Below are 21,319 nucleotides of genomic sequence, written 5' to 3'. Positions count from 1 at the left end.
TTTAGAAAACAGTTGTTTCTGGCTTGTGGGGTTGGAAACTAGAAGCTAAAATTGAAATTCAAATTTTCTAGTTATAAATCAATCAGTAAATATGTATTAAGTGTGTACTATGCACCAGAGACTGTTCTAAGTGTTGGGATATAAAAAAAGGCAAAAAGAAAGTTCCTGCTCTCAAATAATTTACAAAGAGTGGGGGTGGGTGGAAAGTAGGAAGTAATGACAGCATACAAATATATTCATAACAAGCTGTCTATCATTTTCACAAAACTGGTGTTCAGATCTTTGAGTTAGCCTTTCCAACATGGGAAGTTTTGGTCAGCCAGTCAATCTAAAATAAGAGTTAATTTCTTCATTGAGAATCAGTGAGAATGCACTAGTACCTTCATGCAATTACTCACGAGCTGCAGTCCTTCTAATGCTCACATCCATTAGCAAACTTCAGGTCATTCTGCAAATAAAGTATCATGTTTCTTGTATTTCTTCTGGTGCACTAGATGCTGTGCTCTGTGAAAGTTTGCTCTGAACCCTGACACTTACCCTGTGACATGGCTTCCAACTCCGGGCTTCCCAATTAACTAAAGGCCTTATCAGCCTTGAGGCACAGACCCAGCAGCAGCCTGAGACTGTGGATACTGCCATTATCCATTGTGGTAGTTATATACTTCTTAATCATTTTACCTGTAAAATTTGGCTAACATTTTTATTAGACTGTCTGTTTTTATCTATTTATTATGTGTCACTGAGAAAGTTTCAGAGTATTATTCCTTTAACTTCACCTTCCCTATAAACCTGGCAGGTTTTATTGCCTGATTTTGTATAGCACAATGATTTTATGTGGGGAATTTGTTTTGCAAACCTTAAGAAATTGTGTGTTCTAAATATGTTATTGTTAATGGACAGATGTAAGAATATAAGAATTGCTGCTCTCTTGAGTTAGAACAAGAGTCTTCTCACCCTGATTATGACACTAGGGGACACTAGGGGACTTGCCCTCTACGATGGCAACTTTAGAGTATTCAACTTTTATCTCCTAGTCCCAACTTCCCTAAAGTCAGCTGCTTTTGCACATTCCTGAATTGCTTCAAGTGCTACCTCATAGAAATAGGAATGGGAACTCTACACCTTACTCTCTCAAACTCCTCCCCTCCAATATCAAAGCCTGGGACAGAGAGTGACACTGGCCACTGAATACTAGCAATTTAAAATAACTCATGTAATAAAACCTTTCAGTCTACAGTGTATCCCTCTATCCAAATACAAAGCCAGGTCCCCTAATATAGCTTATGAGCCCAGCCATGACTTTATGAAATCAGATACCTGTGCAAACACACATACACACATGCAAATGCTGGTTGATTTTATTTAGTTTTATGAGTTATTTAGTTCAGCTTAATGTTATTTATGTCATATTGTAAGCTGTGACAGGGAAGGATCTGTGTCTATATAATTTTCTGGAAATGCAATGATAGGGAAGTGTTATTAAGGATAGTGGTAGTGGTGATGGCGGTGGTCATGGTGATGAAGATCTTCACAGTTCCTCCTCTTCCTGGTTGGGATTAAGATGGAACTCTATTCCCAAGGTCCCCTCCATCTGGGCCACCTGTTGAGACACATTATTTAAACTAAGTGATTTATTTATATTATTCTTCAATTCTTTCTCTTCCTATCCTCCCTCATCTGGAAAGTGAATCTACAATGCTTTCCTGGAAGGCCCTAGCTTCTCAGCTTCAGCTACAATATCTCACCCATCACCAACTTCCTCCAGAATGCTTCTTTCTCAATATTTTTCCATCTCAATTCTCATTCCACTTTTCTCATTCCATCCCAAGTCAGGATTTCTATAGTAGCTGGTCAGTTTAATTGTGACTTCTTCCCAACATTTCCTTCTCCTCTGTACCAAGTCACCTACTTCCCCTCTTATATACTTTCTCATCAATTCAAAGGCAAGTACTTATTGAGTGTCAACATTCTTCTGAACACTATAAGAAGGGGCTGGGAAGGAAAAATGGGGTTCCTGCTTGTATACTCAGAAAACATTTAAAAGCATGCTTTCTAAATGAAGTGACCCTGATCAAAAAAATGAAAGAATTCAGGGAGCATCCGAAACAGGTCTTGGAGAATAGGAACACTGTAGATAAGAAGAAGTGAGGGCATTCTAGATATAAGAAAAGCGCCAATCAAAAAAGGGAAGAAAAAGTATTTTTGAATGACCTACTAAGCATTTATAAATAATATCAGATTTCTTCTTTGCAACAATTTGGATATGTAATTACTACTATTATCTCCATTACATTAAGGAAACAGAAATTAAGGGCATTTCCTAGAGTGATACAGCTAGTAAGTGTGTTGTTGTTGTCCATCCACTTCAACTCTGTCTGACTCTTTGTGACCCCATTTGGGGTTTTCATGGGGAAAAAACCAGCTCATTTTTTACACATGAGACAAACAGGGTTAATTGAATTACCCAGAGTCACATGTCTAGTAAGCGGCTGAGGCCACATTGAAATTCAGGTGTTCCTGACTTCAGACCCAGTGCTCTATCCACTGAGCCATCTAGCTGCCTTAAGTAAGTCAGTGAGACTTGGTTCAGTCTCAAGTCTTTCTGGCTCCAGCTCTAGAATTCTATTGAGCTGACCACACAGATATAGAACAATGTGGTTTAGGGGAATGGTTCTCTAAAGAAACTTGACTACTTGGAATAGAGCATCAGAAGCTAGAGAAAAAAAATGTTTAGAAATAAGAAAGAGTGGTTCCTGTTGAGAAGGTAAGATTTTATGAATGGAGAGAGACAGGAAGGGATGAGTCTTACTATGGAAGTCTTGTTTTCCATTTGCTACACCATCCTGCCAGTTTGGGCCCCCATCTTTCACTGCACCTTTCACAGTGTCCAATAGAAAGGGAACTCACCTCAGAGGCTTGGGTTTTTGACCCAATTCCAATAGAGCTAAAGAAGTTTCTAGATGCATACTGTCCCCTGATTAGTGGAAATGGGAGGAGGAGGGAATATTCTGGGGACAATGAAAGATTTAAAATATCTTCAGGCCCTCTAATGGTAGTCTTTCCTAGTATTTCTAGTCCCTAAATTGACCCAACCCTGGTGGGCATGATAGGAAAATATAGACATTACCTGGTTTATGCTAATTAGCCTTCTTGTAATCCCGGAATTTTTTGAGTGTCTCAATACATTCCTTTTCCAGATATTCCTTGGTCCGATTCACAGCACCTGGGGTTTCCTCCCATTTCTGTTTGATTATGGTAGCGGCAGGTTGTTCTGCAATCCAGGCTAGTTTGTCTTTGTCAAACCTGATGAATGGATCCCCATCATAGGAATAACTCCAGGAACTACTGGTGGAACCGTTCTGGCAAAGCTCACAGTTAATCCTTCCATTCAAGACATGCGACTCTGAAACACCCAAGTCCCAAGTATGGTGAGCTCCCAGAAATAGAGTAAAATATGTTTACAAACAATGATAGTCCTGAGATACAAAGAATTCTACACCTAATTCTTTTCCTTTAGGCAGCTACGGCATGAAAAACAAGATAGGAAGTAAATTTGAAAAAGACCGGTTCTCTTTAAATTAATTCTTTGCATCAGTCTAACTCCCATTCTATCCATGCCCCTGTTGTAGGAATAAAGAGAAAAAACTACCCAGATGAGTAGAAGAATTATTGAGTTAGAGCAGGAAATGAATGAATGACCTTTTTCATTGTCCTATTTGCAGATGAAAACACTAATGCCAGAGGAGTACATTGATTTTCCTGAGCCTTTTAGGACAATAAATAACAGCGACAAGATTCTACAATAATTTCTCAGATTCAAATCCAGAATGCTTTCTGTTCCAATAAGATGTTACAAGCTATGACTGACCATTGTGACAACTGGTCTATCCTGCTCTCTGATTGCTGATAAAAGCAATAGGGAATAATGCCCAAATCATTGGATTGAAGATGAAGAAACAGATGGACCACCAGCACCCATGTGGGCTCCTGAGTCAGTGTTTTTCTCACTCTACCAGGATCTTAATCACTTTCCTCTCTGTAAAATGGGAAGCTTAGATAATTTCTAAGGTATTTTTCATGCTATGAGTCCTAGTCAGAAGCATGTGGTCCCTTGTATAAGAGGCCCAAGTGTCCCGTGGGATAAGAGGTAATGACATCCAATCTGATTTCTGAGAAGCAAGAATTGAATTATACCCAATTCCTATTCCACTGAGATCATTACATTGGGCAGAATACCAGGAAAGGGGAAACAGGAAGAAAGAGAGCGCAGAGTTGTTTTTTTGAGGATGGCTCTATTTCTGGATTCATTCTTCCCACCTGGGTGATTATAACCAATCATTGCTTCTCCTTTTCTCCCCCTTTCCTCCCTTCTCTCTCTTCCCTTTTATTTTAACTACTTTTTCCCTTCTCCCAATTAGGGATAGACTTTTTTAGGCAAAAGTCTATAGAAGGTTCCTGAACTCTTTACTAATCATTGGGCCCCTGAATTCCTGCCCTATAAACATGTCCACTCACCAGTTTCTTGTGGAGAGATTCTTATGATTTCTTTTAGGGTCTCTATTGCAAAATCTCCTCTTTGTTTTTGAATCTGGCTCTCCTTATCCCAGTCCTCCACATTTTCCCATTCTGGTTCAGGCACTGCCTTCTGGCTATTGCTGTTGTATTCGTAGACACGTGCTCCATTGAAATAGGCAGTATTTCTGAAGGAGAACTGGGGTTTTGATGAAACTGAGTCCCGGTATGTCAAAGAATCACAATCTAAGAAAAGACAAAGAAACAGATTAAGACATTTTAATGCTAATCTCCCAAATAGAGTCTATTTATTGATGATGGCAAGGAAGAAATTAATTAAAAATAAGTACTGACATATAAATTTTTGGATGAATAACTAGCCACTGAGAATATCTTCTCCAGGTTTTCCAGGCACTCTTTCTATGTTATACTTGGATTCTGCTATGCATTTCAGTCTAGACACTAAAAATGAATACATGAACTAGTGAACAAACATGCTTTATTTAAATGCTTAATATTTAGCAAGTGCTATACTTAGTTCTGAAGATAGAAAAGACAAAGAAGTTAGTCTCAGATCTCAAGGATCTCAAACACTTAGTTGAGCAGTACACAATAAATAAGGTTATTCAAAGGACATACAAGATGATAAGAAAACTCAAAACTGTTACATCCAGTTTTGACTGGAAGCTGGCACTAGATTCTCTCTGAAGCCCCTCATTCTTCTCATGAAGAATCTGGGGCTCTATGAAGGTTATATCCCTTGGGGGCCTGTCCCACCTTCAAGCCCAGTAAGTCCCATGAGGTCTCTTCCCTATTGGTCTGTCAGGTGTGACTGCCTCTCTGACTGGAGGAGCAGCCTAATCTCCATCTAGAAGAAAAGGCTTGAAGAAATAGGATAGAAGCAGGGGGCATTGTGCCCCCTTAACCTCTCAAACTGAATTTCTCAATGCTTCGTTTTTCCCTCTGTAAATTGAATATAGTAATATTAGAAGAAATTATTGCCCAGGATTTTGAGGATAGAAGGCTATGACACAAAGGATCTTGGGTTTAGAACAACCAGATTTGGATCCTGGTTTTGCTAATCAATACCTGTGTAATCTTGAGCAGATCATTTTATTTCTCTAAACCTCAATTTCCTTCTCTGCAAAACAAATATTAAATGATTTGAACTATCTCCTTCAGACTGCTGTAAGCAAATCTCTTTATAAACTCTAAAAAATTTTGCAGTATAAATATATTATTATTATTATTAATGTACAAAGATAAGAACATAGAAATTCATTTCCTGGACCAATCTAAACATCCTTTCCTTCTGATTATATTTCTGACAGGGTTACTAAGGGAGAAGGAGCATGGGCTTTTTTCCTCTCCTCCATTATTTCCACCTTAGATAGTTCATCAAGGTTCCAAGTTCCCTACATCATCTGCTTTTGCACATTTCTGAGCTTCATGGCAGTATCAGTGAGAGATGGAAATAAAAATTCTAGACCTCCCTCCTTCATTGGATCTTGTATTCTGAAAGGTCACACATTGAATGCTGGGATTTCTAGGTAAATTCTGGCTTTAAATTTTAGGCTCCACAATTCTTTCCTCTGTCCCAATTCCACTCTCCACTTATATCATTTATGGCTATAGCCACACGACATAGATTGTGTCTTGTGCATAGCCCTGGAGAAAATTCAGTGATCTTTGAAGGTGACCAAGCATTCATCATGTCACTCTTGTTCTGCCTCAACAGCAAGTAAACACTTCCATAACATTAATACTTGTGTAGATCTATGTCCTCATTTCCATTTTTTCTTAAGATTAAGATTAAAAGATTGATAGAGAATCTAGAGATAGGTTGGCAATTCCTCAGGAAAAATGAAGTTGGGCCCCTGTTGATTCTGTGTGTGTGTGTGTGTGTGTGTGTGTGTGTGTGTGTGTGTGTGTGTACACCCATCTACCCTTTCCTGTGGGATGATAGAGGAGCAGTGACCTCTGATCTTAATAGATACTGACTTATGATATAGTATTTGGGAAATGTCAATGTGACTTTTGGGATTCCTACCATTTCTTTTCTCTTTTCAATTCTATCTCTCCTTGTTCTTTAGATTTCCCTTCTCTTGTTCTGCTTCCCAAATTGCTTCTCCCAGCATGAGTTTATCTACCCAAAACTAGTTCAGAAACTGGCAACCAAGGCAAATGTTGGAGAATTCCATTCTACCTGGGAAATGAATGTAAACTGTTATTTTTACCTTCTGAATCCAATTCTTCCTGTGCAACAAAAAATTCGGTTCTACACACATATATTGTATCTAAATTATACTGTAATATATTTAACATATATAAGACTGCTTGCCATCAGGGGGAGGGGGTTGGGGGAGGAAGGGAAAAAATCTGAATAGAAGTAAGTGCAAGGGATAATGTTGTAAAAAATTACCCATGCATATGTACTGTCAAAAAATGTTATAATTATAAAATAAAATAAAAAATTAAAAAAAAAAAAAAAAAAAAAAAAAAAAAAAGAATTCCATTCTACCTCTGAGATTCTTCTCTTTATAGATTCATAGAATTAGGGCTAGAAGGTATTTTAGAGACCGTCTATGCTAATCTCCCTACCTTGCCTCCATTTCCCCAACTTGGTCTATAGAGCTTAAATTACTCACTCAATTCAATCACTCAGTGTTACCCAGATAATAAGGTAGAATGATACAGGAATCTCCGACTCTAAATCTAGTCATGGTAGTCTCTACCCTCTGCTTTCACTGCACTTCTCAGCTGCCAAACCAGACATATCTTTCCCATTTGCTCTACTCACTTTTGTCATGTTTTCCCAAGGATCCATGTCCAAGAACTGTCCCTGAAAAAAATAACAAGAAAACGGTGACCAGGGCTCCTATCATTCCAAACTGAAAGATGTATTTCAGGATAGAAATCTGGTCAGATTTAGCTTCTCAGCTGAATGATGGATGTTCTCCTTTTTTTGCTCTATTATATACTGTTGAATTCACCTCCGGGGATGACATTCCAATAACCAATTAGAGTTTCAGGGTGGACTCCACCCCCTGAATACTGGAAACAAAACAAATGGAACCTGAAATTCCAGAAACAGCACCACCAGGATGTATCCCAAGAGAGAGCACTTTATATGAAAAAGACCTGGGGTTTTAGGGGACAACAAGCTGAGAATGAGTCAATGCAGCTGATTGCCATAACCAAATCAAACCTAATGTAATATTATGATGTATGAACATAAGTATGGGATCTACAGGAAGGAGCTTGAGATATGATCATTCTAGATTCTGCTCAATTCAGACTATATGTGCAATATATGTCTAGTTCTAAATACACTTTAGGAGGGATGATGACAAGCTGGAATGCTTCTAAAGGACTTACCAAAGATACCCAAATAGATATAAGCTAAACCACATGGATCCCTATTTGGGTAACTAGGGATGTGATTCCTAATACCTCATCCAAGATGTTAAAAGTCAAATTCTCCTGATCCAATTATAAATGACTTATTCTTAATCCTCTCACATGACCACTTTCATAAAATTGATAAAGAAACAAAAAATTGTCATTCTTACCTGAGGAGTATTAGCTTTACCTTGAAGAGGCAACCAGGGAATTCAGGAAGTTGGAATGTTATTTTAAGTTTAAGAGGCTTCCTTGTTCTAACTGCCTAGTCTTGTATTAAGTTGTAAAAGTGGATAGAGAACTGGGCTGGGAATCAAGGACCCTCATCTTCCTGAGTTCAAAAGTGGCCTCAGACAGTTCCTAGCTGTGTGATTCTGGACAAGTCATTTATCTCTGTTTGCCTCAATTTCCTAATCTATAAAATGATCCGGAAAAAGAACTGGAAAACTATTCCAATATCATTGCTAAGAAAACTCCAAATGGGGTCCCAAAGAGTTGGACACAACGGAACAATACCTAAATCTGGCACTAATCTGATGAACCCACAATGTGGACACCAGCTTGGCTAAGCAGAAATAAGTGAGTCTAGGTTGGAAACAGCTGGGCAAAGCTTCCAATCCCAGGCAGCAGTTTGAGTGGCCTGAGTGGCTTCCATCAAGATAAGGGTACTACTTCTCAAAAAACTAATACAAATACATTTGATTCACAGAACAAAATATTAGATCCTTCTCAAAGTCTAAAAACTTTTCCTGGTGAAAATTGGCCAATTAACACTGCCCCCATTACCCCAAGTTGGAAAGAAGCTGAGCAAATTAGGTTCTTTCTGTCTGGGAGATTGGGAAGTCAATTCTTTGTAGCCTGTGTGGTTGAATATCTGGCTGCCAAAACTGGAATTCCAGTGTCCTGGTCATAAAGACCTACATTCCTCTTATTCCATGAAAACTCAGGTACTCACAAGAGCCCAACATCCACAAAACCCTTCTTATTAATTAATTTGTTGCCTGACTAAAAGTTCCCAAATTGGAAAAAGGCTAAACTGGTGGACTTCTTATTTGAAGACCTAAGGAATCAGTTCTTGGTATTTTGCTTGGGTGATACAGTAGGATAATCTCAAATTCAAGCATTCCCACACATTCTTACATAACAATTTTGTGTACACACACATATAAGGCAGTGATGTGCAGGGAATAGATGGATTTGTAGTCAGCAAATCTAGATCTGAATTGCTTATATTCCATAATATTGATGCACCATAATTTTATTAGCAGTTTGATAGCACACCTTGTTACAGATCTTTGCTACAACATGAAGTGCTGCTTTCAGCATTTCCATGTATGTGAGATCTTTCTTCCTGTCTTTATCTTTATTGGGCATCTTTGTGGGTCAATGGGATGGTCCATTCTGTCCCACTTGATCCATAAATTGTTATCAGGGCTTCAACTAGGACCCGTGGCAATGCCCCCCAGTATCTTGGTGAGCATGGTGTTGTGATTCAGAACTCTAAAGCAAGGACTAGGCCTATCAATCCATGCAATAGCCCCTTCTTCCCCTTTAGATCCATGGATGCTGATCCAGGTTGAGACTAGGGCCTCTGGTAGCCACATCTTTGCCATCAAGATGTTTTGCCTTATGCAGGAGACAAGGACCAGGCCTGAAGTGGGTGTTTCAACAGTGGGAAACACTTCTACCTTGTGTCCAAGGCAAGGCCAGTGCCCCCTACATAATGCAAAGGGATTGAGAAAAGACTCGTACCAAGGAGACCAAGTAGTCTCCACTATGTAGGTAGTGGGGAAATAATATCAGAAAGTTTCTCCTACTGGACATTTATTCACCCAGTGAATGATTTTCTACATAAAGGAAGATCAAATTCTCACAGTAATAATGCCATGGAGAAAGGAATTTATTTTGGAAATAAGTTTTTCTACCTACCTGAATAAGATCACATCTTTACCTGAGTTTCCTAACCTCCTGAGCCTTGGCCAGTATGTAACCTGTTCTGCATGGGCCTAGTCTTGAGGGATCTTCCCTACTCTTATAGGGCAGCTAGATGGTCCAGTGGATAGAGCACTGGGCTTGAAATCAGGAAGATTCTTCCTGTGTTTAAATTGATCTCAGGCACTTCCTAGCTGTGTGATCCTGGGCAAATCACTTAAGCCAGTTTGCCTCGTTTCCTCCTATGTAAAATGAGCTGAAGAAGGAAATGGTAAAAATACTCCAATATTATTTCCAAGAAAACCCCCAAAGAGTTAGGCAGGACTGAAACAATTGAAGAACAATAATAACAAAGGGGAGAATTGATAATAACTTAAAAAGCTAATAATACCTAGTATTTGTATAGTACCTTAAGGTCTGCAGAGTGCTTTCTACATGTTATTTCATTTAATCCTCATAACAACTTTGTGTGATAGAGGATGTAATTATTCCCATTTTACAGATGTGGGAAAAAAGAAGATAAGAGAAATTAAATTACCTATCCAGGGTCACACTCTAAGCTTTCTCATAGGTAGATAAGTTGAAGGAATTGGACATATTTAAATGATGTGTTTGATATGAAGGGATATAATTAATTATCTTTAAGTGTTTGAAAAGTCATCAAGTCAAAAAGGGATCATATTTATTCTGTATCACTCTGGAGGACTTAGTTTTTGAAGAAGGATCAGTGATTTGATATTATAAAGAGAGTTTTCAACTCAATATGAAGAACTTGCTAAATCTTAAGATTTGTCTTAAAATGGGCTAGGATGTTCTGTGAAGTAGTGAGTTCCTATTCACTGGAGGTATTCAAGCAGAGACTGGAGGACGATTTTTGTGGCATTTGCTAGAGAGTATTCCTGCATCTTAAGGAAGGTTAAAGTAGATTCTCTCTAAGGTCCCTTCAGAATTTAGGTCTATTAAGTCTATGTTCTCAGGGGCCTCTGTCCCATCTCCCAGCTTAGTAGCTCTATATTTTATCCCCTGTTATTGGTGTGAGGGGCTATTCAGTCTCTGATTCTCCCAGAATAGCAGGTTGGTCTCCATCTAGAAGAAAGGATTCTTTAAGAAAAAGGAGAAAATCAGTGAGTGTTGTGGGAAAGGAGGCACTTTCAAATTTTTCAATTTTCCACACTTTGTCATCTGTAAAATATAGATGATAATAATAGGAGGATTTACTGCCCAGGGTTTTTTGTGAGATGAAAAGGTCTGTTTAGTTATAAATTCTTTAATATAGGAATTAAATAAATATGAAAATGCTAGTTATTATCATCTATACTTTCTTGACTATTTTTCCCAGAGTCCTTTTTCTACAGGGAGTACATGGAAAGAAGTCTAACTTAAGAGAATAATTAGGCAAAATACAGTAGACAACTTTGAAAATAACATTGAGTCTATTGTATGTATGTATATATATATACATATATATATATATATAAATATATTTATATATTATATAAGATACTATGAATAATAAGCTGTTCATAATAAAGATTTACAGCTTATATAGATCCTTTTCTCCAGTCTGCTGATTTGGTTTATTTCTGATTTTTTATTTTAAAAAATAACTGATATATACATATGTATACATAACTACAAAATATATACAAAGGTAGGAAAGCACTATGAGAAAAGGCTTCATGTAGGATATGATGCTTAACTAGTCTTGAAGGAAATCATAGATTCTAAGAATCACTTGTGAGAAAGAAGAGTATTCTAATTATCAGGGCAGCCTTACAAAGGTATAGACACAGGAGATGGAGTGTCATGTGATGAACAACAAGAGGATAAGTTTCTCTGGATTATAAAGAGTTTAAGGTAGTTAGAGCCTGGTCATAAAGGGATTTAAATGCCATTAGGAGGCATTTTGAAGGCCCATAAAGCCACTCATGTGTACATACGTGTGCGCACGCGCGCACACACACACACACACACACACATACACACAAAAGCAAGATGTAGAGAATAGACTTAGATTTTTCAGAATAGGAGCCTGGAGTTTGATTCCTGGCTGCTGACAATGTCCCAAACTGGAAAAAAAAAAAAAAAAAAAAACTTAAATTGGCTCCTTCCTATTTGGGAGATTTGGTTTATTGTGTGGGAGGTTCCCAAAACAGAAACAGGCTGAACCAATTTAGGTTAGCCCCCTGTTTGTAGAATGGGGAATCAATTCTTGGTGCCTTGCTTAAATACCACAGAGATCCTAGAGCCAGAAAGACTCATCTTCCTAAGTTCAGATGGAGTCTCATTCATTTACTAGCCATGTGACTTTGGAGAAGTCATTAACCCTACCTCAGTTTCTCTTCTATAAAATGAGCTGAAGAAAGAAATGACAAACTATTCCAGTATCTTTGCCAAAAGAAAAAAAATCTAAACGGGATCAAGAGCACCCTTGGACATGACTGAAATGAATAGCAAAAACTTCCATTATCTTCAAAATGTCCATTCTCATGAAATTGATAAAGATACAAAAATCTCTCATTCTTAACTGAGACATGCTAGCTTTACCTTGGGAGAAACGTAGTGAATAAAGGGATTTTGAATGTTATTTTAAACATGAGCCTTCCTTGTTCTGACAACATATACTTGGCCTGCTATTAAATCAGGACTTAAATGATTGAAGAGAATTAAATGATTCCAACTTTTTAGATGTTCTTTTCTTTATATTAGTTTGTATATTGGTTTTTCTGTACAAACTATTGATAAGGTCTAGATTTAGGGAATCAAAACGATAAGGTTTAGATTTAGGGAACCAAAATGAGATTAGGGTTTTGGGTAGTCAGACTGATAAAAGGCTTATTTTGGGGATTGGAAGTAATATTAAAAATCCTAACAGAGGCATAAAGTCTGGTTAGGAAATAGATTAGGGTAAAGAGAGGATGACACTGGAAAAGAATATTCCAGTGGACAGAAAGGGGAGAAACAAGGAGGAGAACTACTAGCCAGAACAATACAAGCATGCAGGTTTCCTTATTCCGGAACTTCTATAACATTCTAATCTTAAAAATCTTTAAATGCTGTTATAATTCAGTTGTTTTTCAGTTGTGTCCTACTTTTTGTGATCCTATTTAGAGTTTTCTTGACAGAGACACAGGACTGGTTTGTTATTTTCTTTTCTACCCCATTTTACAGACAAATAATTGAGGCAAACAATGCCTTGCTCAGGGTCACACAAATCTCTGGAGCCATATTTGAACTCAGGAAGATGATTCTTCCTCATTTCAGGCTCAGCACTCTATCCATTGAAGGGGTCCCTGATTCATTTTATTGTTCTTAAAAAAATGGCTAAAAAGGAACATTCTATCCTTATCCCTAATCAACCAGTTGCCCCGTTTAGCATTAATCCTTTCTAATGAAGGTCAAAATTCCAAGGACACATTTGGGGTTAAGTGGTGCATTTTAGTGGCCCTAACTGACCTGACGGTGAGGATATATGTGCATATGTATATTTGGAGATAAAGGAAGAGTGTGATTGAATAGTGCAGAGTGAGTGCCAGTTGTTTGACAGGTGCCCTTGTCCATGGTTCTGATGCTCAAAGACAAACTGCTATCACACACATCTTGTTAAAGGTATTATGATATGAATAAGAAAGAGAGAGTACAGATGCAGAGGGTAGTGTGAGGATCACAACAAATGAATGCTTTGTTTTTTTCTTCTCATCTCTTTTTTTTTGTCAGTAGTTTGATCCTTTGTCCTTCCTCTGAACTTTCTTAGCACTTCTCTTTTCTTTGGCTCTTCCCTTTTATTTCTGTACATTAAACATTACCACCCTTTGTTTTGTGACATATGGTGTTGCCTGTATCAGGAGTTGTTACAAAATCCCAAAAGCAAAATTCACTCTGATTCTTAAAGAATAAATTCATAGAAAATTATTCCATTTAAATTATTAGACAGTTTTAGGAATTGTATTAATTCTCCCTACTCTTTAACCATTCTTCTTGTCACATGGAATTCTGTTGTAGACAGAATTGTTCTAAAAACTATCTCATTCTTGAATATTTTGTTGTATAACTAGTTATGGAATAGGCAGGAAGACAGCTAGATGACTGTAAAAAGAATGTTGGACCTGGAGTCAGAAAACCTGAGTTCAAATCCAACCTCAGACATTTATTAGCTCTTGATCCTGGGCAAGTCACTTATTATCTGTTAACCTTAATCTAGTAGAGAAGCAATTGTCATACCACGCCAGTATTTTTGCCAAAAAAACTCTATGAATAGTATTGGTATGCTGTAGTCTGTGGGCTAACCAAGATTCAGACATAGCTGAACAACTGAACAAGAATGAGGCAGGAGGGACTCACGATAACTTTGGTTCTCTGAGGAAAGGATATTCCATATAGTACATGTGGCATTTGATTCCCCACCTAGAAGAAGTCTATAGATAAGTCTGGCTATGGGGGAAGAAGGGAGGAAGAGCACAACTCAGAGTAGTAAAGGAAGGGGTTAGACTAGATGATGTTAAAATTTTCTTTCAGATCTTCAATTTCTACTTCTTTGGCACTACTATGGGGAAGTATTAATTAGCTGTGGTCACCCTAACTCATAATACTGTGGTAGATAGAACAAGTATTAATATCGCATTTTGCATATGAGAAACTTAAAAGTTCAAAAAATTATAGTAACTTGATTGACAGTGTTGAATAGCTAGTAAGAGTTAAAACTAGATTTCAAATTCAGGTATCCAGAATCTAAATTTTTCTTTCTATATTTTCTGGAGCAAAATCATTAAAATATTAAAGAAAGGAGAATAGAAGATGATATTAAATTTTCAAGATTTCCATTTAGAAAAGTTTTTCCAACATATCACATATTGCCCTCTGAAATAATTTTTTTCTTTTTGTTTTGTAGCTATTTTCTCCCACTATATTTGCCTCTTTTCCATTCTCATTCATTTCCTTCAGTTTCCAGAACACTTGGAAATATGATCAGATCAATAATAGTTTACCCTTTTCATAGATGCATGAGTTTCTTTTTCAATGAGTAGTATTTGGGGCTTTGCAGGTTCTTATTTATTCTTCTTAAGAAGAAAGGAAAGACAGACACAGTCTGCTATAAACTTGGGGAGTACAAATTTAAGAGTTTGGAGAAATTATAAGAGTAAAGTCTTGCTGACTGGTGTGGAAAGGAGAATGTTGAAAGAAAGTACTCCCCTGAGTCAGAGGAGAAGCAAATACTTTCTCTAGGCTTTCTCTATTTCCATTGCTTGTAGGGGAGTCACTTCTCTAGCCCCAATATGTCTCTTTAGAGTGCAGTACACAGACATGAATCTTCTGATATCAAGACACAAAAGTCTAGTACTGGTTTACACATCTCAGGGACTAGAGCTTAGAGCTTGATTGTCCAGCTCAACTTTGTGGTTGTTCCATCAGTGCCCTCCTTTGGTAGCAAATTGTAACTATGTTTTGCAATGGAAAAAGTGTGAGACTAAAAACTCAAGGAGCTATATTCGATTCATTCATAATCCATGTTCTCTTAAGTTCATGATCTCCCCACCACTAGTTCTGGTCTGTTCTATCTATCTTAAATTTACTTATGTTTGTACAAGTTATTTCCCCTTGATTGAATATAAACTCTCTGAGCAATTTGGAGCTATGCCCAAAGAACTATAAAAGAACTATAAAACTGTGCATACCCTTTAATCCAAGAGTGTTTCTACTGAGTCTTTATCCCAAAGAGGTTATAAAAGAAGGAAAAGGACCCTTATCTGCAAAAATGTTTGTAGCAGCCCTTTTTGTAATGGCAAGACATTGCAAATTGAGTGGATACTCATGTTGGGGAATGGCTGAACAACTTATGATATATGAAAGTAATAGAAAACTATTGTTCTATAAAAAGTTGAGCAGGCTGATTTCAGAAAAGCCTAGAAAGACTTACATGAACTGATGCTAAGTGAGCAGAATCAAGAGAACATTGTGCACAGTTCAATATCAACAAGATTATGTGATGATCAATTGTGATGGACTTGATCTTTTCAACAATGTGATGTTTCAAATCAATTCCAATGGACTTGTGATGGAAAGAGCCACCTGAATCCAGGAAGAGAACTATAAAGATTGAATGTGGATAAAAGCTTTGCATTTTTACCTTTTGTTGTTGTTATTGTTGTTTGTTTTTTTTTTTCTTTCTCTTCTTTGGATCTGATTTTTCTTGCATTAGAAGAATTGTATATTTAACCTATATCTGATTGCTTGCTATCTTAGGGAGGGGAGAGGGGAAGAAAATGGGAGAAAACAATTGGAACACAAGGTTTTGCAAAGGTGAATGTGGAAAACAAGCTTTGCATATATTTTGAAAAATTAAAAATAAATGTTGGAGGAGCTTCAGGAAAACAGTCACATTAATGCTTTGTTGCTAGAGCTATAAGTTGGCATAGGCATTCTGGAAAATAATGTGAAAGTATTGAAAAGTATGAACAAAAATTTACTAAATTATGGATACCCTTTGATTCACTACTAATAGATCAATTTTAATTAATTTTGTCTTAAAGCAGAATCTCAGGATTGCTTTAGTTTGCATTTCTCCAAATATTGTCTCAGACTATTTTTTCATATGGATATTGAAAGTTTGAATTTTTGAAAAATAAAATACCAGAATAATTTTCAAAAGGCAATAATTAACATGCATATAAAAGAATATAAATTTTCTGAAAGCAGGAATTGTTTCTTTTTTCCTTTTTGTATACCTATCATCCTGTTACAATGCTTGGGGAAAAGAAGAGGAAGGAAATGTTGTGTAGGGGAAGTCTACTTAAAAAGAATAAGAAGGTCTTACACATTAAATTCTTTTTTTTTCTTTTAATAGTTTTTATTTACCAGATATATGCATGGATAATTTTACAACATTGACAACTGCCAAACATAGCAGTTCCTATGGAAAAGATGTAAGGATTTTAGTGGACTGAATCCTCCTTCTGAGTCAACAGTATAATATAAAAGTCTAAAATATTAGTACAATCCTAGTGAAGCATAGGAAGATAATTCTACTATACTCTGCCCTAATCATTCCATAGCTAAAAGAAATTGTGTTCAATTCTCATTTTAACTCTTTTAGAGTAGCCAGAGCACATCCCAAATGGTGAGAAATCCTATTGCACAAGGATCAGTTGAAGCAAATGAAATTCATAGAACCAGAGGGAGGGAAAGGAGAAAATTGGCATAGAGGATAACGATCACCAAATATTTCAAGAATTGTAATATGAAAAAGAGATACCATTTATTTTGCTTTGTCCCAGGGGTCATAACAAGAACAGATTCATTTAGGATTGATGTAAGGAAAACCTCTCCAAGAATTTGTTTTCTTTCAGTCATTTCAATTCTGTCTGATTCTTTGTGATCTCATCTGGTATTTTCTTGGCAAAGGTATCAGAATGTTTTGTCATTTTCTTCTCCAGCTCATTTTACAGATGAGGAAACTGAGGCAAACAGTCACACAGTAAGTGTCTGATGGTGGATATGAATTCAGGTTTTCCTGATTCCAGGTTTAAGACTCTATCCATTGCACCACCTAGTTGTTCCACCTAAGAAATGAAGTCATCCAAAAGTGGAATGGACATACTTGGAAGTTAATAAGTTGCCCCTTCACTGAAGTTTCTGAGAAAAGTTTGGATTTCTTGAAATTGTTGTAAAGGATCCTTGCTCAAGATTGGGTTGAATTTGACAGGCTCTGAGGTATCTTCCACCTTACTCTGAAATTCTAAGTAGAAATTTCTTTGCAACTTAGCAAGATTAAATGAAATGTACATATTTCATTAGATACACAAGAAACATTATATTACATAATCTAAGAGAAAAGAATGATTGAGGGCAAGGCTGTTTGATGGAAGGCTTCACGGAGAAAGTGCCATTTGATTGTCCCTTGAGGGATGATAGAGTTTCTACAAATGGAAATGGAATTGAGAATAGAGCAGGACAGAGGATATGATACCAGGAAACAGGGTATAGGCAGGAAAAAAACTAGATGAATTCACAAGATCCTAATAATAGCCACCTAACCTTAATCACTGAATGGATGCAGCCTCAGTCAAACTGAGACCTGTTGAAGACTTAGCTTAAAAAAGCCAAGTTCTTTCACTGCATCCAGGTCCATCTCCAGTCATCTCAATCTATTTTTTCCTCTTATTGTTAAGATTGGAAACCCAACTCCCCTCTGCCTCTTCTCCTTTGGAAAAATGGAAATAAATTGCAGCTCTCATAGATGGTTGAACTGAGAGATGATTTTGTTCAAACCCCCCATTTTACCAATAGAGAAACTTGGAAGTTAGGTCACTTGCTTTAATTTACCTAGCAGCAGAGTTGTTACCAGTACTTAGGTTTCCTGTCTTGCAAGTTATTTACTCTTTCTTCTGCTGTAATGTGATGGAGCCAGCTCACACTTGCTCAAGAGAATTAATTGTTAAATTTTTAGGCTAAGAATTTCCACTTTGGAAATAAGTGAAAGCTAAAAATTGTGGCTTGATTTATTGTTTTGCTACTTGTCTAAAATTAAGAAAGCAATGGAGAAAATGTTATCAGTGCAGATGTCCATATATTTTTTCAGAGAACTAGTTGGTGAACATTTACCAGCATCCACACGCTCGTATAGAATTCCCTCCCCCCCACCCAGAGACTATCAAGATCTCCAAAACAATTTGAGAAAAGCCAATCTGGTGTTTCTGACTTTGCCAAAGTCATAGTTTCTCCTTGATCCCATCTTTGCCTCCTTCCTGAGCACAAGCAGAACACTATCACCTCTCATTTTTCAGATTAAGGTCACATAGACCATAAATGGTAAAACTGGCATTCAATACTTAAGGGGACTTTACCCCAAAGCACCAAATTAATTAGAATTTCCCTTTCCATTTTGTTTTCTAAGTAGCATTTTTTCCCAAAATGTAACCATCTGTACCAAGTCTCTTGCTGTGGTAAGTTATATAATTTTTATCAAATGTTCAGAATGTCTTACTGAGAAAAACAAAAACTGTCCACCAGGGTACAAAGCTAAACAACACCCAAGTTTACTCAGGATAAATTGAGAATGGGTTTCAGAAGGAAAAGAAGAAAATTAAGAACTAAGAAAAGCATATTATAGAAAGTAAGACTTTGGTTAAGACTTAAATGAAGCCAGGGATGCTGGGAGGTAGAGGTGAGGAATGAGAATGTTCTGATCGTGGGGGAGAGTCAATGAAGATGCTTAAAGTTGGGAGATGAAGTGTCTTTTATGAGGAAGAGCAAGGAAGATTGTGGCATTGGATCACAGAGCATATATGTAGGGGAAAAACTAAATAAAGTAGGAAGTTTAAAAGTCAAACAAAGGATTTCATATTTGCTCCCAGAATAACTATAATATCATTGGAGTTTATTAAATGAAAGTGTGTGTACATATGTATGTGTGTATATGTATGTATGTGTATATATATATATGTATGTGTGTATGTATATAAACAAGGTCAAACTTGTACTTTATGAAAAATTATTTTGGCAATTGAATGGAAGAAAGACTGGAGAAAAGAGATATTTTTGAAGCAGAGAGACCAACCAGCAGGCTTCTGCAATGGTTTAATGTGAGGTAATAAGAGCCAGAGTCAGGATGGTGGCAGTTTCAGAAGAAGGAAGGGGAGAAATATTTAGGAGAGATGTTATGAACGTAGAAACAACGGGATTTAACTTCATTTCCATCTGATTGAATATGGAGTGAAAGAGTGAAGAATCCTGAAAGAGTCTTAGATTTCAAACTTAGGGGACAGTAATTGGCAAATTAGGGAGAGGAAAGAGTTGAAGGTGGTGGTTTTTAATGAGTTCTATTTTGGTCTGTTGAGCTTAAAACATCTTCAGAATATCCAGTTTAAAATGTAAGAAGGGCAATTGGAGATGCAAGACTAAAGTTCAGGGGAGAGATCAGAATTGATAAGTAGATCTGAGAACCATCTTCATAGAGATGATAAGCCATGAAAGCTGATGAGATCAACAAGTGAGATATTATAAAGGAAAAATAAAATAGAACCCAAGAGAAAAGCTTGGAAGACATCTATGAAAATCCAGAAAAGTAGATAGAAGGAGAAATCATTTGGGTATGAGGAGAATCAGATGGATCTAAGATAAGAGAATATTAAGAAATGGTTGACTGTGTCAAAGGATGCAAAGAGGATTGGGGAAAGACCAGGTTTGGCAATATATTGGCAATTAAGAAATCATTTGAAATTTTGGAGAGAGCAATTTCAGTTAAAAGATGAGATTGGAAACTAGATTGCAAAAAGTTAAGAAAAGAGAGGAAAGTCCCATCTATTCACTTGATGTGGCTATTTTAACAATTTCCTAAATTGTTAAATTAGCCACCTATTTCCATCTCTTAATTATATCCCATTCATTTCCTTTACCAAGTATAGCTATAAGTGAGTGTGTGTGTATCTATTATTCTGTAGAATGCTGTTTGTGTTCTTAGAGAAAGAGAATTTAATTGAGTTAGAAAATTGATTCATTATATTTGTATTTACTGAAGGTAGTTCCTGGGTTTATCTTGAGGCAATCCACTTTGTCCAGACTATACATAATCACCTCTGTCATTTGGATCTGGTCTCATTTTTGATCAGGGGACCCAGAAAAAGAAGATGACCTCTGGGACCTTTCAATTAAGGGGTTGTTGTGGAGTGAGTGTGGTATGCTAACTAAAGAGTTGATAATATGGAAGGGTTTCTCTCCATATCACTCAGGCACTGATGGTCTTGATGCTATATGAATTTTTTTAAAGTGATAAACTTGCTACCCAGAAACAACCTTATTGTCTTAGGGACTGTCACTAAATATTAGGGCTAGAAAGAACTTTAGACATTATTTTGTGCAACTCCAAAGTTAATAGATTGAAGAAACCAAGACTCAATCAATCATTGATTTGTCCATTGGATTCTTTGTTTCTGGTACTGTGATAGGTAGGGAAAGGGGGGGAATAGGAGGAGTGCAGATGCAAAGAATGAAGTAATCTCTCCCTTCTAGAACCTCACATGGTTATGGGAAAGAAATTGCCTGAGGCCACACAAGTAGGTGACTCCAGGCCAGCCTCTGCTTTTCCTGATTCCAGGTTTCATGTTCTTTCCATTACACAATAGTGTCACATAATAGAGAACATTGTTAGTTAGCCAGGAGTTGACAAGACGCCTTCCTTGAGTGAATCCCTCATGTCCTGGAGAGTGTCGGGATGGGACCGAAACATCCAGTCCTCTGTGTGTAATTCACATGTAATTGTAGGTACATCACTTACTTTCTCTGAACTTTGCTTTTCTCATCTGCAAACTGGAGGTCGTATAATAACTAAGGATGAACATCTCACAGAGCTGTTGTGAAGACCAGATAAGATACTGTTTGTAAGGTACTTTTGCAAATCTAAGGGCACCAATACTTAGCAAGACAATGGAATGATTTTTAATTTAATTTTGATGAATTTAATTTAATGATTTCATTTTCC

The 21,319-nt window shown here is 36.9% G+C and overlaps 2 protein-coding genes across 4 annotated transcripts in view; one reads left to right on the top strand and one right to left on the bottom strand.

Annotated features, from left to right (window-relative positions):
* Positions 1-21,319, top strand: part of KCNK13 (potassium two pore domain channel subfamily K member 13) — a 148,434-nt gene that overhangs the window by 117,816 nt on the left and 9,299 nt on the right. The gene's annotated exons all lie outside the window — the stretch shown is intronic.
* On the bottom strand, positions 1,337-7,444 carry LOC141556149 (zinc-alpha-2-glycoprotein-like). Its single transcript, XM_074289743.1, has 4 exons — positions 7,313-7,444; positions 4,516-4,758; positions 3,128-3,403; positions 1,337-1,600 (listed from the first exon to the last, which is right to left on the bottom strand). Exons 1-3 carry the CDS (start codon positions 7,395-7,397, stop codon positions 3,138-3,140), a joined length of 594 nt encoding a protein of 197 aa, XP_074145844.1. The 5' UTR covers positions 7,398-7,444; the 3' UTR covers positions 1,337-1,600; positions 3,128-3,137.

The sequence above is a fragment of the Sminthopsis crassicaudata genome, chromosome 2 (assembly GCF_048593235.1).
Source record: "Sminthopsis crassicaudata isolate SCR6 chromosome 2, ASM4859323v1, whole genome shotgun sequence".
Lineage (NCBI taxonomy): Eukaryota > Metazoa > Chordata > Mammalia > Dasyuromorphia > Dasyuridae > Sminthopsis > Sminthopsis crassicaudata.
This window is presented reverse-complemented; position numbering and strand designations above follow the sequence as displayed.

Excerpts from the sequence above, each read along its gene's own strand:
- LOC141556149 (XM_074289743.1), bottom strand. The coding sequence starts at position 7,397 with ATGATAGGAGCCCTGGTCACCGTTTTCTTGTTATTTTTTTCAGGGACA. Across the intron at positions 4,759-7,312 it reads CTTGGGAAAACATGACAAAA|ATTGTGATTCTTTGACATAC; the intron begins GTGAGTAGAGCA and ends GTCTTTTCTTAG. Across the intron at positions 3,404-4,515 it reads AATCTCTCCACAAGAAACTG|AGTCGCATGTCTTGAATGGA; the intron begins GTGAGTGGACAT and ends TGGGTGTTTCAG.